Consider the following 16,365-nt stretch of genomic DNA (forward strand, 5'->3'; position numbering starts at 1 on the left):
GATCCTTCCTTTCTGGAGACTCACAATCCACTAGGGAGATGCTAACAAGACAAGCACAGAGGTAAGTTCTAAAGGAGTAGAGAAGAAAGGGATTATTTGTGCCTCAGGATGTTAGAGAAGTCTTGAACAATCATTAGGACCCTGCCAAATGGAGAAGAGAGAAACCAGACTGAGAAAAAGTAACAAAAGCATAAAACTGTAGAAAAAAATGGAACAGGCTTAGGGAATGACAAGTAGCCCAGGGCAATTTATTTATTTAAAACTATATGCATATACTGCTATACTAATGTACACTATAAAAACAAACATAAATAAAAATTATAAGGAAAAAATAAGCAGTTGTAATCATGACCATGGTGAGCACTAGGTAGTTAAAAACAGTGAGAACTGAAAGCTCATTCATTTATTTTCTAACTTTGTAATGTCTAACAATATGAAACTGAACAATTTATTTATGTTTGGCTGGGTGCTTTACTTTCTCTGGGAAAGTGGGGAAGATCGTGAGAGCTAATAAAAGCATGATACGCTACTTGGGAATGTTTGTGAACCATCATTCTATAAACACAAAAATTATAGTCACAGCAGGCTCTATGTGTATGTTGCCAAAAAAAAAAAGATATTGCTAATCACGATGGATTTATGTTTATTTATTTATTTTGAGAGAGAGAGAGAGGAAGAGAGCTGGAGAGGGGCAGAGAGAGAGGGAAAGAAAATCCCAAGCAGGCTCTGAGCTGTCAGCACAGAGCCCCAAGGGGGCTCGAACCCATGAACCGTAAGATCATAACCTGAGTCTAAATCAAGAGTCAGATGCTTAACTGACTGAGCTCCAGGCACCCCTATCATGATGGCTTTTAATACTATTATCAGCTAATACTTCAAGCCCCAATTCACACTTGAGGAGTAGCTCATCATTAAAAATGGAGAATATAAATCACTGTTTCAAATGTTCTTTACTACAGTTTTAAATTTGGGGCCCAATTCTTGTCAGATGTAGATACTGTTTTAAGTTTAAGGCTGTTTAAGGCTCATACTAGGTGTAAGCCTCCCTTAGGCTTAAAATTAAGTATTATCTTTAATTTGTAGTTTCTTTTGAGAATTTTTAAAAAATCATTTGCCTTCTTGGTGAAGATTAATTTAAAACTACATAATATAATCTGCAAATTCACTCAAAAGGTGTACAAATACAGGGGCGCCTGGGTGGCTCACTGCTGTCAGCACAGAGCCTAGTTCGGATACTCTGTCCCCCTCTCTCCACCCCTCCCCTGGTCTCTCTCTTGCGTGCGCGCTCTCTCTCTCTCAAAAATGAATAAACACTTATTTTTAAAAAGGTATACAAATACCAACAATGTTATAGTATAGTATAAAAACAAAAACTATTTAGTATAAAAACTTTTATACTAAAGCAAAGAGGTGAGGATGCCACCATCAACCTGTAGCATCTTCCCTTAGGGTACTTCCCTTACTGCCTACAACACGAGGCGGTCCAAGTGCCCATCTATATATGCGTGTGGCATCTCCCTCATTAGTATATAAAGTCAATGAGCACAATACCATATACACGGGAGGCATTCAATACACATGTATTGAATGAATGAAAGAATGAATAGGGAGAAAAGGTAGATCTTTGTAGGTAGATCTTAAAGATCTTGACCTTGTAAGCAATGAAGAACCATTGCAGAGTTGTAGACCTTTTCTGTTACTGTTTTAACAAGACAGCAGCATGATCAGATCTAGTTTTTAGGCTTAGAAGATGAGCAGGAGGGTGGAGGATGGACTGGAGTTGGAGAAGGAAGGCTAGGAATTTGAGATAAAGTTCAAGAGATGGAGTTGATAGGACTTAATGACTTATTGGCTGTGGGGGTGTGGAAGTGTTTGGCATTAATTCAAGTTGTCTAGTTTGGATGCCTGTGAACTTGATAATATAGGAAGAGTGACTTTGGGGGAAGGAAAGGATAATGAGGGCTGGTCTGGACATGCTGAATTTGAGCCCCAGAGACCCAGAAAAAAGCTGGCAATGTGAGACTGGAGCTCAGGAGGAAGGCTCAAATGCAATGACTTATTTTGAGGTGATAATTAAAACAATATTTGATGATGAGATTTCTCCCAAAGAGATGATACATTTGAAAGAGAAGTTCATCCTATCACTTCTCAGCTTTAAGGCTGTTGGACACTGTGATCTAAAAGATAAAATCCAAATGTCTTAAATCAATACTCAAAACTCTTCTCAGTCTATTGCCAACTTATCTCTTGTTCAGTCTTTTATTCAACCCATCAGTCCTTACAGAGAGCCTGGATGTGCCACAGTGTGTGCCAGGGACAGAGAGATGACTAAGTCTTGGTTGATGGCCTGGGGAAGAGGGACAACAAAACAGAGTATTAGGATTTAATAAAATATGGATAGTAACAGGGACTATCTCATAGGCTGTAGCAAGAATTGAATAAGTTCTACACATTAAACCCTTAAAACAGTGCTGAATATGTATTAACTGTTATTATAGGAGGGGCAGGTAATGGGCCTAGGAGTGTGGCTCCCTCAATTGGGTGGCAACTGAGATGAATCTTGAAGACAATTTAAGTTAGCTAACATAAGGGGAAAAAGGGTGGATATAGAGAAAGACATTCCTGAACTTCTTGTTCTCTTGTGTAGTAGGCTGAATGTTGGGTCCCAGAAAGATATGTGCATGTCCAAATCCCTGCAACCTGCGGATGTGACCTTACTTGTAAAAAGGTAAAGCTTTATAGATGTAATTAAATTAAGGATCTTATGATCATATTATCCTGGATTTTCTGAGTGGGTCCTAAATCCAATGACAAATATCCTTGTAAGAGACAGAAGAAGAGATGGCCATGTGAAGAGAGCCAGAGATTGGAGTGATGTGGCCACAAGCCAAAGAAGCCAAGAAATGTGGACAGTGACTGGGAGCTGGAAGAAGAAGAGAAGGATTCTCTCCTAGAGTCTCTAGAAGGAGTCCAGCTCCTCCAACACCTTGATTTCTACCGTTTAACCTCCAGAACCATGAAGGAATACATTTCTGTTATTTTAAGCCACCCAGGTTGTGACCATGCATCACAGCAGCCCCGGGAATAATACACATTGTTATTCTGAGTCCTCTGCACAACTAATTCTTTGCTAGTGGTGAACAAGATGCAGTCCTGGCCCTCATAGAGCCTACATTCTGATTGAGAGAGCCACACAAAAATGAACAAATATATAATTTCTTTTTTTTTTAATTTTTTTTATTGCTTTTGAGAGAGAGCATGAGTGGGGTAGGAGCAGAGAGAAAGGGAGAGGGAGAATCCCAAGCAGGCTCTGCACTGTCAGTGTCAAGCCAGGACTGGAACTCATGCACCATGAGCTCATGACCTGAGCCAAAACCAAGAGTCAGATGCTTAACCAACTGAGCCACTCAGGCGCCCCTATAAATTACTTCTTTTTGTTTAATTAAAAAAAAATTTTTTTTAATGTTTATTCATTTTTGAAAGAGAGAGAGAGAACATGAGGAAGGGCAGAGGAAGGGCACAGAGAGAGGGAGACACAGAATCCAAAGCAGGCTCCAGGCTCTGAGCTGTCAGCACAGAGCCTGATGTGGGGCTCAAACTCACAACCTGAGATCAGGACCTAAGCGGAAGTTGAACCCTTAACCAACTGAGCTACCAAGGCACCACCCCCCCATAAATTATTTCTAGTAGTAGGTGTTAGGGGCTATGAAAGTTAAGCTCCGAATTCTATATCCAATTGCCCACTTGCCATCTCTACTTAAATGTCTAACGGGCATCTCAAACTTAACTTTTCCCAAATAGAAATGCCTGAGATGCATGGAGGTGGGACACTGATCAAGATGGTCTGGGGGAGGTGATATATGCAGGAAGAATAGATGAGCTAAAGCAGTGACTAAAGGTAGGGCAGTTCCAAACAAGGCTCTCATTTTTGCTTTTGTTTTACTTTAGAAAGGAGAACAGCCAGTAGAGGTGATGAGAAGAGGCTGCAGATTCAGGGCAGAGGGGTTCAGAAGGAGTAATGTTTCAGAGCAGGCGGGATGCTATGAGGCAAAGGTGGGAAAACAGTGTAGGTATCAGGGTCTTTGAAGGGAAACAGGTACAGAGTAAAGGCTAAATGATGTTGACTCCAGATTAAAACCATCTGTCACTTACTGTTACTTACCATCTGTATAGTAGGAAATTACATTCGCTGGATCTTCATTTCCTCAACTATAAAAAAGCATAACAATAGCTCCTACCTCATAGGAATTTGTTAGGAAAATTAAATATATTAATATGTGTTTAAAGTATCTGGCTCAGTGTCTGGCAATGAATATGCAATAAATGTCATTATTACTATTAACATTATTAAAAGTAGCATCAGGTTTAGAATCAGAATGTGAGCACTGAAAGGAACTTCAGAATCATCTAGTCAGATGCCTTCATTGTACAAATGGAGAAACTCAGGCTGAGAGTGTTTGTAAATTGGCCAAGTTTAAAGAAATAGTTGGAGGCAGAGCCAAGACTTGACTAATCAATTGAAAGTCTGCTTTCCCTGAGTGGGCTTCACATATAGATTTGGAAATCCCAAGAATAGAAGTGGTAAGTGAATCTGGGCACACAGTCAAAGTAACTCAAGTAGGACACAGTGAATGAGCAGAGAATGTGGAAAGGAGAAATGGAAAGAAGGGCTAGCAAAAAGTGTGGTCAAGGAGGTAAGAGAAGCACCAGACAAGAGTAATGAAGCCAAGACAGAGACTTCAAAGGATTAAAATGGTCAACTGAGTCAAATACTCCAGAAAGTTGAGGGAAGAGTATGACTCTAGTGCAAAATGCTACATTTGAAGTCAACTTGATTTGAGTATCAGTTCCACAAGATGCTAAACTCTGAGAGACTTGGTTTTCCCACGGGTAAAATCAGGACGTATGTGGAAAATCTACTGACTCTTTTGACAAATTGATACCTATACCTTCTAAAGTTGGGAGGAGTCTTTCCACTTGGAGAGCAGTAGCTGGACCTTAGTCCAGACCCTGAAATTAACCTTACTCTTGTTTCTGTCACACTCATAGCCACAACCAGCAGATGGGCCATGGGAGGAAAACATGGATTTACAGTTCCTCTCTTTGCCATTAGTATGGCTGAGACACGTTATATAATATTAAGTAAGATACTAGTAAAGGCTAGACCTCTAATGTTGGGGCTGGTCATGGAACTCTTTGTTTCACCTTCTAGATCCCCTCTGTAGATAAATTCATCTCATCCATTAGTTTTAATTTTTTATTATTTTTAATAATAAAATAAGTTTTCAATAATTTTATTATTTTTAAAAATATTTATTTTGGGGACAGTGCAAGCATGGGAGGGGCAGAGAGAGGGGGTCAGAGAATCTGAAGCAGGCTCTGCACTGACAGGCTGTCAGCATGCAGCCTGATGTGGGGTTCGAACTCATGAACCGCGAGTTCATGAACCAAGCCGAATTCGGATGCTCAACTGACTAAGCCACCCAGATGCCCCAAGACTCTCAGATTTATTTCTCCATTTCTGAGTTCACCCCTGAGCTCCAGACCTACATGCCCTGCTGCCTTACTCTAGACCATTATTTAGATGTCTAATAATCGTCTCAAACTTAAGCTTTCCAAAAGGGGACCCTTGACTTCCTGCCCCCAAACCAGGTCTTACCTCAGTAGTCACGATCTTGGTGAGTTTTAGTCAACACACTAGCACATTCTCTAGGTTTTATCTCCAGAACATTTTCCAAATCTCAATCCCTCTCTACACCTGATACTTGCTATTGCAAACTACCACCATCTCTTCTTACCTGGGCCACCGCAGTAGTCTCCCAAGTGGATTTTCTGCTTCTACCTCAGCATCCCCCTTAACCTATTCTCCACACAGCAACCAGATAAACTGTTTCATATGGAAATCACTGGTTACCCTCCTGATTATAAACCTCCAAGGCTTCCCATCGCACTTAGATTAAAACCCAAACCCCACTAGGCCTTATAAGATCCAACCCTGCTCACTGTTTGGACTTCTTCTCACTCCGCATCTCTCACTCCCTCTTTCTCGCTCTCTGATCCAGCTTAGCCCCCAGTTTGCTTTCTGCTCCTGAAACACACCACACTCATTTCTGATGTAACATTAGCTATTCCCTCTATCTGGGGTGCCTTCCCCATCCTGCTTTGCTATTCTCCATCTTTACATGGCTGTCCTCCTCATCACTGAGGTCTCTGTTTATTGTCATCCTCGGAGAGAGGACTTCTCTGTCCATCCTTGCTAGAGTAGCTCTCTGGTTGGTCTCCATCATATCCATTGGCTTTTGTTTCTAATTAGTTGTCACTAGTGATATTTTCATGTTTACTTTTATGTTTATTGTGACTCTTCCCTACTGGAATGTAAGTTGTAATGTTCCCTACTGGAATGTAAGTTGTCTGTTTGGTTTACCACTGGGTTTTGGAGCCTCTGAAAAATGCATATGCATGGTAGGCCTTCAATGAATACCAATGAACAGACAAACAAATAAATAAAGGTAGGCTCTGGGCTGGAGAAAGGACATAAGTGCAGAGAGCCCTGTATCGTTAGTTCATCTGACTTGTAAGTTAGAGCCCTGAACTTCAGCAGGAAAATGCCTTCCCCTGGCTACTTCAGAGTGCCCTGGGGACTACCCAGACTTGTAGTGAGTGGGTGAGTGAGTGAGAGAGAGAGACAAAGAGGAAGGCAGAAAGGAAGAGGAGGGGAAGGAGAAGGAAGAGAAGAGATAGAAAGAGAGACTGGGAGAGAAAGACAGAGTGGTGGGGAGCCCTGGTTTACTCTCATGCTTGTGTAAGGTTCACTTTAGCTCTGGTTTCCCCTGAGGATCTCCCTGCCTACCTGGATGATGGACATTGGGCAGTTCCACCTTCTTGGATGGAAATGTCATTCTATATCCACTGTAGAGGTTTGGACCAAAGGCAAAGGATAAGCACATCAGAATACATCCTACAAGAAATACAATCATATTAATAGCAAAGAGAGCTACTTTGTGCAAGGCAATGGTCTCTACTCTACACATTTCCCACATGTATTCTGAAGATCAGATAAAGGGAAGTGATCTGGATTGTGCCACACATGGATAAGTCACTATATTACACTGCTGATGAGGAGAGTGAGTACTCCTGGCAAAATGCCCTCTGTGTTACTCATGCCACAAGACTGGGGGGTTTACAAAGGCGATTTCGGTGTCCTCTCTATCCCAGATGACTCCCATATCTCCTTCAGCACCCCCTCATGGTTCCGTAATGTTACAATGCTCTCACTTCCACTATGCTTCATCCTCATGGTTGCACTCTGAATCTTATTGTACCCTCAAAACAACTCCACTGTGGAAACCTTCAGCCAGAAGACGTAAGAATATTTGATGTTCCGCTCACAATATCCCACCCTTCTAGCTCTCATATTCACTTACTCCCATTGTCCCTGCTTTTCAAACCCCACCAAGACTTCCTCAAACCTTTTCTCCCCATCTCTTAGCCCACCAATTAATGTAGTAGCTATTTTTTTTTTCTTTCTATTCTCAATAGGTAAAGTGGCTCTCCCTGTCCTGTCCCAGGGAATCTCTCTACCTGAACTCTGGACTCCAGCCCCACCTCCAGCTCCTAATTTATCAATTATTTACTCTCTCCTCTAGGTCTTCAACTTATCTCTTCCTGGCGTTTTTCCCTCAGCACATAGATCATATCTCTTCAAACAACTACTGAAAAAACAACCAACCAAACTTAGATTACAGGATCTGATATTCTCCTTATCTAGATTTATCTCCTTCCTTTCATGGCCAAGTCTCTCACCCCACAGTCACCCCACTCACTCTTCATCCCTCTGAAACCTGACTTCTGTCCCCACCACTCTTCTGACACTGCTCCAGACCAGACTCCAGTGACCTAACAAGCTATGGTCCTATTTCACTTCTTATCAAACTTGGTGTCATCTCTAGAAAGCTGTCCCTTCTTCTGCTTCTGTGCTTCTGTGGCACCCCACTCTGTGGTGTTCCTCTTCCCCTCCAGCAGCTCCTTCTAAGTCTCCCTAACTCATTTCTATTCCTCTTTCTCTTTGGTAAGGGAGGATTTACCCTCCACCCCTTCCCTTCCCACCGCCTGTAAATCTCTCTCTAAGCAATTTTGTCATTGCCTAAGGCTTCAACAGTTATTCACATATGCTAATCTCATACATTCTTGGAGTCTCAAACCTATATTGCTTTCTAGATATTCCTGTTTTTATGGCCCACAGGCACCTCCACCTCAATATGCCTTGAATGGAATTTATAATCTTTCCCATTTCAAAAACTGACTTTCCTCCATATTTTCTATCCATGTAGATATAACAACTATCCATCCAGTGACTCAGGCTAGATGCAAGAGAGAAGCCAAGTTTGTTCCTCCCCACCTCAACTGTGTCCTCCCCACTGTCCTGGCTCCTCTGGCTCCAAATCCTGTCGAATTTACCCACTAGCTATCTCTTCAATCCATCTGTTCATCTCCCTGTCTTGGACACTGCTGAACTCAGACCTTTCACAACCTTGTTCTGGATCATCTCAATAACTTCTGGACTGTTCTCCCTGCTGAGAGCTTCCTCTCCCTCCTCCAGCCTGGAGATTTGATACTGTTTTTTTCTTTGTCATGGCGATTCATTTATGTCCTTTTTTCTCTTTAGTGTCTTTTTCAAACTAAAAAGTAATACACTGTTATTGTAAAATAGCCAAAAAGTTTATAAGGTCATAAAGAAAAAGTTAAAGTCACCTTAATCCAGTCCTCAAATCTTACTCCCAAATAAGCCTTTTGGTTTTTCTAAAAATATGATCATATTCAACATATTCTATTTGTTTCACTTTAAGAGGCACTTGTTTTTCCTCACATTTAACATCTCTGAAACCAAAATGTATCATACAATCCATGGCATCTTAAATTTCTTAAATATACTACTGTTCTGCAATATACTATTTTTACTTATTAATCTGGGTCATGATTCCAAACCAGCACTGCCTCCAGGATGATCTTTCTAAAGTATGAATCTAGTCAGGTCACTACCTTTGCCAAAATTCTTCAAAGCTCCCCTCCTTTCCCCTCCCCCATCCCCCCCAACACCCCACCTCCACTCCCCTCCATGCTATAGGCCCTTCATTTTCTGACTCTCCTGCTTTTCCAGTTTCTTTTCCAGCACATCTGCACACAGTCTTCCTTAAAGCCTAGTACAGTAAAACCTGGATTACCAGTAACTTGTTCTGCGAGTGTTCTGCAAAATGAGCAAACATTTCTACTAAATTTTAACTTGATAAATGAATGATGTCTTGCAATACAAGTGTACGAGTAGTGCTTCAAGTCCAAACTTATGTCCATATCATCACTCCTCCTTGCCATAAGACCCCTTCTTTTATTTTTTTTTTAATTTTTTTTCAACGTTTTTTTAATTTATTTTTGGGACAGAGAGAGACAGAGCATGAACGGGGGAGGGGCAGAGAGAGAGGGAGACACAGAATCGGAAACAGGCTCCAGGCTCCGAGCCATCAGCCCAGAGCCTGACGCGGGGCTCGAACTCACGGACCATGAGATCGTGACCTGGCTGAAGTTGGACGCTTAACCAGTCGACTGCGCCACCCAGGCGCCCCGACCCCTTCTTTTATTTTTAAAAAATGTTTCTTATTTATTTTCGAGAGAGAGAGAGAGAGAGAGAGAGAGAGCAAGCAGAGGAGGAGCAGAGAGAAAGGGAGACAGAGAATCCCAAGCAGGCTCCTCACTGTCAGCATAGAGGCTGATGTGGGGCTCCAACTCACCAACTGTGAGATCATGACCTGAGCTGAAATCAAGTCTGATGCTTAACTGAGCCCCCCAAGTGCCCCAAGACCCCTTGTTTTAACCAGAAGTTTTGAGAAATATCAAAGGGCGGGGAGGGGGAGGGTGGTTCTTTCTACTTTCTGCTCTAAAATGCCCACCTGAGTTTACCATTTGGACTCCTTCCTGACCTAGGCATACACACACCTCAGTCCCATCAAAACTCCACACCAGGAAATAAACACAAAAGGAAGCTGAAGTTTAATACAAAACTTTTATTTTAATAATCATCTGAAAAACTTGATGTTAATGTTCCACCTCAGCAAAAACCCCTATCCCCTTCTCAACCCAGTGTTGGGTTTGAACCACCACTGGCATTTGAAAATGCCAAAAACAGACAACAATCGTTCCCAGTTCTTCATCCTGACCTAGATAATGTAAAGCCAAGGATTCCAATTCATTCATGGAAAACTACCAGGGTACTACTGGGAACTTAAAGCTCATGTGCCTGGCAGTCACGAAGATTGGTCCGTGTTGACAACTGTCGGGCCAACATACTTTCAACACCCTCCCTTAGGCAAAAAGGATAGGGACTCATGAAACCACCAAAAATAGTAGAGCAGAAGGAAAAGTGCAAAGATAAGCGGGGAGTATAGGAGAGAAAAGTGGTGTGACAGGGTAGGAGATAGAGACTTTATAATAGGAAATACAGCTGAAGGAAAGAGTGGGGGAGGGCATGGAACTGTACAGGTACACACACAGGTAAAACAATAAAAGTATCTTGGGCATGGAAACAGAACCAACAAACAAGAAAGACCTCCACTCAAAGACCTCAATTAAAGAAAATAAACAGATGAAATGGAAGGGGAAAGCAGTTGTTAGGAAAAGCACTGTAATTCCACAGTCTTGAGGCCAATGAAAAAGACAGCTCCAATCTACAAATGGACTGGATATTAGGAAGTTTGCAGGCTCTCAATGGAGAATGAGAGTCAAGCCGCCATTCTAAGGTTGGGAGCAGTGGGGTTAAAGTAGGCAAGCTTGTAATGTGCACCTTAATAGGCTTCAGCGTGTGGGGAGAAACCTTACATTCTGAGAGGAAAGACAAGAAACACCACTCAGGCCAACACAAAAGGGACTGTACAAAAATCTCTTCTGTTCACAAACTTTGGAGTAAATAGAAGCAAGGTAACAATAGACAACAAATACCTTAACTGCATAGTTCCTGTTCCCTTAAAGCTGCTGGGGCAATCAACTATCTGATTTTTCCTAAACGTGAGACAATTACTAAGGCAAAGAAAGGCCGAAACCAACCGGCAACTTTCAGCATGATTTCTCTTTTCAGTACAGACTTAGGTGTATTTAGATCTCTTGCAGCCGGGTGCCGGAGGAGAAGCCGGGGCAGTGTGTCCAGATCAAGGAAGGCTTATTTGGGACGCAAAGTCTTCAATACCACGACTTCAATACCACCTCAGGGAATCTGAAATTACTACCCCAGAGCGTTAATAAAGGCACCTTTTTGGGAGACCGCAGAATGCCAGTAAATTTACACCTTCTTCCCCACCCATCGACTTTCGCCATGACTTGCGCAGGAACGGGTTTTCCTTGCTTTCGTTTCTATGTGGCCGAGACCCAAAGGAGCGGCCGGTCGCTTACCTGCTTTCCATTTCCCGGCCCGGGAGGGGCTCCTGGTCCTGCAGAGAGGTTCGCTGCCGGCTCCCTCTGGCTGGCGACTCACCTACGGAGCTGTCTCTGGCTGGGACCAGCCTGACTCATCTGGGAGAGGTGGCAGGGCCGGGGAGACCTCAGAGGGCGGAAGGACAGGAGGAGGCGGGCCGGGCCCTTCCTCCAGAGCCAGGGAAGAGGCGTCGCCGGGGCGCAGGTGAAACCGATTCCGACCTATCCCGGGAACTTTCGCTGCGGGGACTCGCTGGGAGAGGCCCGCGTCGCGCAGGGGCGGTGGGGGAACCGCCCTCTCCCACCCGGACTGCGTGCGGGGGCTCAGCCCGGGGGCCTCGCGCGCTCTTGGCGCGCTCCGGGACTGCAAGCAGCGCCGCCCTCCACGGCTGATGGAGGCGGGTGGCGCCGCCCCGAGCGCAGGTGACACACCGCAGGCCAGGGTTTCGGCTGGCAGGGGAGAGCGCTGGGAGGGCGCGGACACCCGGGGCCAGGGGACGACAAGGCAGCGATGGCCCGAGAGTTGAGCCAGGAGGCACTACTGGATTTTCTGTGCCAGGCTGGAGGAAGAGTGACCAACGCCGCCTTGCTGGGCCACTTCAAGAGCTTTCTCCGAGACCCCGACGCGCCCCCCAGCCAACACCAGCGCCGCCGCGAGCTCTTCAAGGGCTTTGTCAACTCGGTAGCCGCAGTGCGCCAGGACCCCGACGGCACCAAGTATGTGGTGCTCAAGAGGAGGTACAGGGACCTTTTGGGGGAGGAGGGGCTGCAGCGACCCCGCGACCCGCCCGCTGCCGCCGCCCCTGCAGGGAGAGCTGCTCCCTGTTCCCCGCAAGGCGCGCGCCAAAGGGATCCGCCGCCGCAGCCGCCCAGGAGGCGGCGGCACGAGAAGGGGCCAGAGGAGGAGCCAGCAGGTGCCGCAGCCCCAGCCGCCCACGCAGGTTGTAATGGACTCACCGCCAGCCGCACCCGGGAGGCAGCCCGGGGAGGCGGGGGGCGGAGGGGCGGCTCTGGCCACAGGGCCGGAGCGAGGTGCGCGGCTGTGGAGACGCAGGGCCGCTGCTGCTGGGAATGCCACCAAAACAGCCTGGAGGGACTCCCGGGCGAGCAGGTGCTCGGCGCAGTCCCAGACCCCGCCACCGCCACCGCCACCGCCGGGAACAAGCCGGCGCGTGTCCCGCTGGCCCGGGATGATCGCGAGCCTCCCGGGCAGCAGCTGGAAGGCTTGCCCGCTGAGCACGCACCGGTGCCCACAGCGCCCTGCTCTCCTCCTGCAACCGTCGAGGCTGCTGGAAGTGGGGCTTGGCCGCCTCCTCTCCTGTCCCTCCCTACTTCCCCTGCAGACCAGCCAGAGCTGCTGACCCCGAGCTCTCTGCATTATTCCATCCTGCAGCAGCAGCAACAGCGCACTTGGGAATGGGTGGCCAGACATCCCCAGATACCCAAGGCCCGGAACCAAGGACCCATCAGAGCCTGGTCAGTGCTGCCGGACAATTTCCCCCAGATACCATCTGAGCCCAACTTCTGTGTCCCAGAACCTGACTCAGAGCCTCTAGACCCCTCTCTTTCATCTCATTCTCTCCTTCCTGTTGTTCCGGAATCCTGTCCCCAGAATCCTCCATTGACAATCTTTCGTAGCATTCGTAGTCAGCTGTCCCTCCAAGATCTGGATGACTTTGTGGACCAAGAGAGCCATGGCAGCGAGGAGAGCAGCAGTGGGCCCAAAGAGTCCCCAGGGGGTTCTGAAGAGGGGCTGCAAGTTACCCTGGGAACCCCAGATTGGAGAAAGCTCAGGGATCCGGCTGGGGGCCTTTCTCCAAAAGAGGGCAGCCCCAGCAGGAGCCCTCAGGGCCTCAGAAACAGAGGGGATGGTCACACCTCTCAGCAGGTCTCGACAAAGGCTAATGGCCTTGTAGGCCACCCCCAGGAGTCTTTCCCCTGGCCAACTCCCAAGTTAAGGAGAGCCCTCAGGAGGAGCTCACAGGCAGGGAGAGCCAAATTGTCTTCTTCCGATGAGGAGTGTCTTGAGCAGGACTTGCTGAAAAGGACTCGTCGCCCACCACGGTCCAGGAAACCCTCCAAGGCAGGAGCAGTGTCCAGCCCAAGAGTGGATGCTGCTTTGACACCACAACCTGCAGACATTAAGGCTGCTGCTGCTGAGTGGCGTCCTCACACCCCCTGGGCCGAGGGTGGGGAGGAATCTGCAGCCTTGGTCCCGCACAGACCTGAGCACAAGTCATCTCTGGTCCCCCTAGATGCCAGGGAGCATGAATGGATCGTGAAGCTTGCCAGTGGCTCTTGGATTCACGTGTTGACTTTGTTTTGGGAGGACCCCCAGCTGGCTCTGCACAAAGACTTCTTGACTGGGTACACGGCCTTGCACTGGATAGCCAAACATGGTGACCTCAGGGCCCTTCAGGACTTTGTCTCTAGTGCACAGAAAGCTGGGGTTACTCTTGATGTAAATGTGAAGTCCAGTTGTGGATATACCCCTCTGCACCTTGCAGCCATTCACGGCCACCAGGGGGTCATCAAAGTGCTAGTGCAGAGGTTGGCTTCTCGGGTCAATGTCCGGGACAGCAGTGGGAAGAAGCCATGGCAGTATCTGACCAGTAATACCTCTGGGGAGGTATGGCAGCTACTGGAAGCCCCTCGGGGAAGGCCCATTTTTCCTGTCTATCCTTTAGTCCGAAGCTCTTCCCCCACCAGGAAGGCCAAGAGCCGGGAAATATCTAGAAATATCACCCGGAAGTCTTCCTTTGCTGCACTACTCAAAAGTCAGCACAGCAAATGGAAATTGGCCAACCAGTATGAGAAATTCCCCAATCCAAGGGAAAGAGAAGAGTACAGTGACTGAGGTGGGCCCCTCTTTTGAACATGCAGCCACACACCACACACCAGCACATCCTTGAGGTGTTCATTGAGAAAATTCAGGGGGAATAGAAAAATTGCTGAGGCGTTGGTAAGGAAGAGATCGTCTGACGTGGTTTACCTCGTGTTTACCTGCCTGGATTTTATGTCAGCACATCCTGGACCTTAGGGGTCACCCAAACTTTCTGACAGCTCAAGTCTTTGGGCCAGTGAAACCTAGACACAGGGCGGAGTCAGACTTAAAACCCAGTAAATAGTCTTCCTCTTTCCTTGTCACCACAGATCTGGGCACAGTGAGCCACATTGGTTTTTGAAGCAGCAGCCCCAGGCCTTGACTACAGAGAGAACAGATGTTTAAGAAAAAGGGAGCCAATTCAAGGGATTGAGGAAGCTCAAACAAAATCCTCTGGCTAGTACCTCTTTGGCCTCTATTCATTTGGAGAATAAATCCTGGCTGAGTGGAAAGCACCAGGTTTGAAATCAGATGGCTCCTATTTTCTTCTTTTTCTCTTTTTCTTTCTTCCTTCCCTCCCTGCCTCCCCCTCCTTCTTCCCTTCCTCCTTCCCTCTCCTTCTTTCCTTCCTTCCTCCCTTCCTTCCTCCTTCCTTCCTCCCTCCCTCCTCCCTCCTTTCTTCCTTCCCTCTTCTTTCTTTCCCTTTCTTCCTTTTCTTTCTCTTTCTTTCTTTCTTTCTTTCTTTCTTTCTTTCTTTCTTTCTTTCTTTCTTTCTTTCCAAATCAATGAAATAAAATTATTACTGGAGAGTGGAACTCATTTTAGGATTCCTCAGCCCTATCTTCAGATCTTCCTTTGAATACAACCTAAGGTGGCTAATATGTGAGATGATTAATACCTTATTTGTATCTCTTCTCCATGATTAGAGAAGCAGTTAGGTAAGATCCAGTTATGACTGGCATTCAGGCTCTGCTTTTTTAAATAAATCAACCTAAGGGAAACTTTCCAAATGTAAAACTGTTGGCTCATTTGCATAGTTGCTGAAATCATCTTTCATGGAAACTCCCTGTGTAACAAATGGCAAAATCAGCATTAGTAGTTTTCAGTAGGATGGAAGAGCCAATGTTCATATTCTGGGGAAGCAATAAGGGTTAAGAGGTAAATGCTTCCCCACCGGGAATTTTCTAAGCTGCTAAAAATATAATTTAATTTGCACTAAACTTGTTGCCAATTAAGATTAAACATTAGCCTTGAAGTGCTGTATCTCTAACAGGAAGTGTTCCTTTTGTTTGTTTGTGATGGTTCTGATCTCTGTGGGTCCATGGAATGAGAGAATGGCTACCCTGTAAATTGCAGTAGAACATTAAGATTTCAGAATGTAAATTCAAACGGAGCTGAAAAATTAAATTTCCATATGGAAATTGTTAATTTTTTATGGAATGTTTTCATGTGCAATGTCAGTGATGTATTTTCACAGTATTTTTGTGTTTCTTCTAGTTATTTTTCACCATTGAAATATCAACAAATCTTTATAAGTTATTGTACTTATGCTGATTACTGTTGACTTTCTTCTTTAGAAAATTGTGTTTCAAATGAGTGTCAAATATTTCTTTCTTTGTAGTTTTACCTTATAATTTTGCTGAAATAAATATAACTCTGTTCAATTAGAAAACATACAAAAGATAGGTATAATACATAACTCTACAGGTTGTTTTTTTCCAAAAAGACCTTTATAAGAGATGAAGCTTTGGCAAATCAAATCAAGAAAAAAACAACGATCACAGACGGTGGGGGCATGGTTAGGAGAAATGAAATTTGAAAGCATAAAAGATAAACAACTATATAAGTACCCTAGTGAGAGATTTTCAAGGAAAAAAAATTTATAAATATCAACTTTTTTTAAAAGTCAAAGAATGTTTTTACCTTACCGTATTTTCATCACAACATCAATTTATTCAGCAAACATATTATTGACTAGTGCTGGGGGTGAGTGCGCTGTGACCTCACCTTTCTTGAAACTTACCATCTAATAATTCATCTTAACTTAAAATCTAATGAGATCTGTTGCTGATTGATGTATACCTTAT

General features: G+C 45.2%; 1 protein-coding gene across 1 annotated transcript; it reads left to right on the forward strand.

Moving 5' to 3' along the window:
* The first annotated feature begins 11,965 nt into the window (after positions 1-11,965).
* Positions 11,966-14,311, forward strand: SOWAHB (sosondowah ankyrin repeat domain family member B). The gene has a single exon (XM_015542342.2). The coding sequence runs from the start codon at positions 11,966-11,968 to the stop codon at positions 14,309-14,311; it is 2,346 nt and encodes a 781-aa protein (XP_015397828.2).
* The last annotated feature ends 2,054 nt before the right edge of the window (positions 14,312-16,365 follow it).

This window comes from Panthera tigris, chromosome B1 (genome assembly GCF_018350195.1).
Source record: "Panthera tigris isolate Pti1 chromosome B1, P.tigris_Pti1_mat1.1, whole genome shotgun sequence".
Taxonomy (NCBI): Eukaryota; Metazoa; Chordata; class Mammalia; order Carnivora; family Felidae; genus Panthera; species Panthera tigris.

Bases quoted from the DNA above. Each gene is read 5' to 3' on its own strand.
- SOWAHB (XM_015542342.2), top strand. From the start codon at position 11,966: ATGGCCCGAGAGTTGAGCCAGGAGGCACTACTGGATTTTCTGTGCCAG.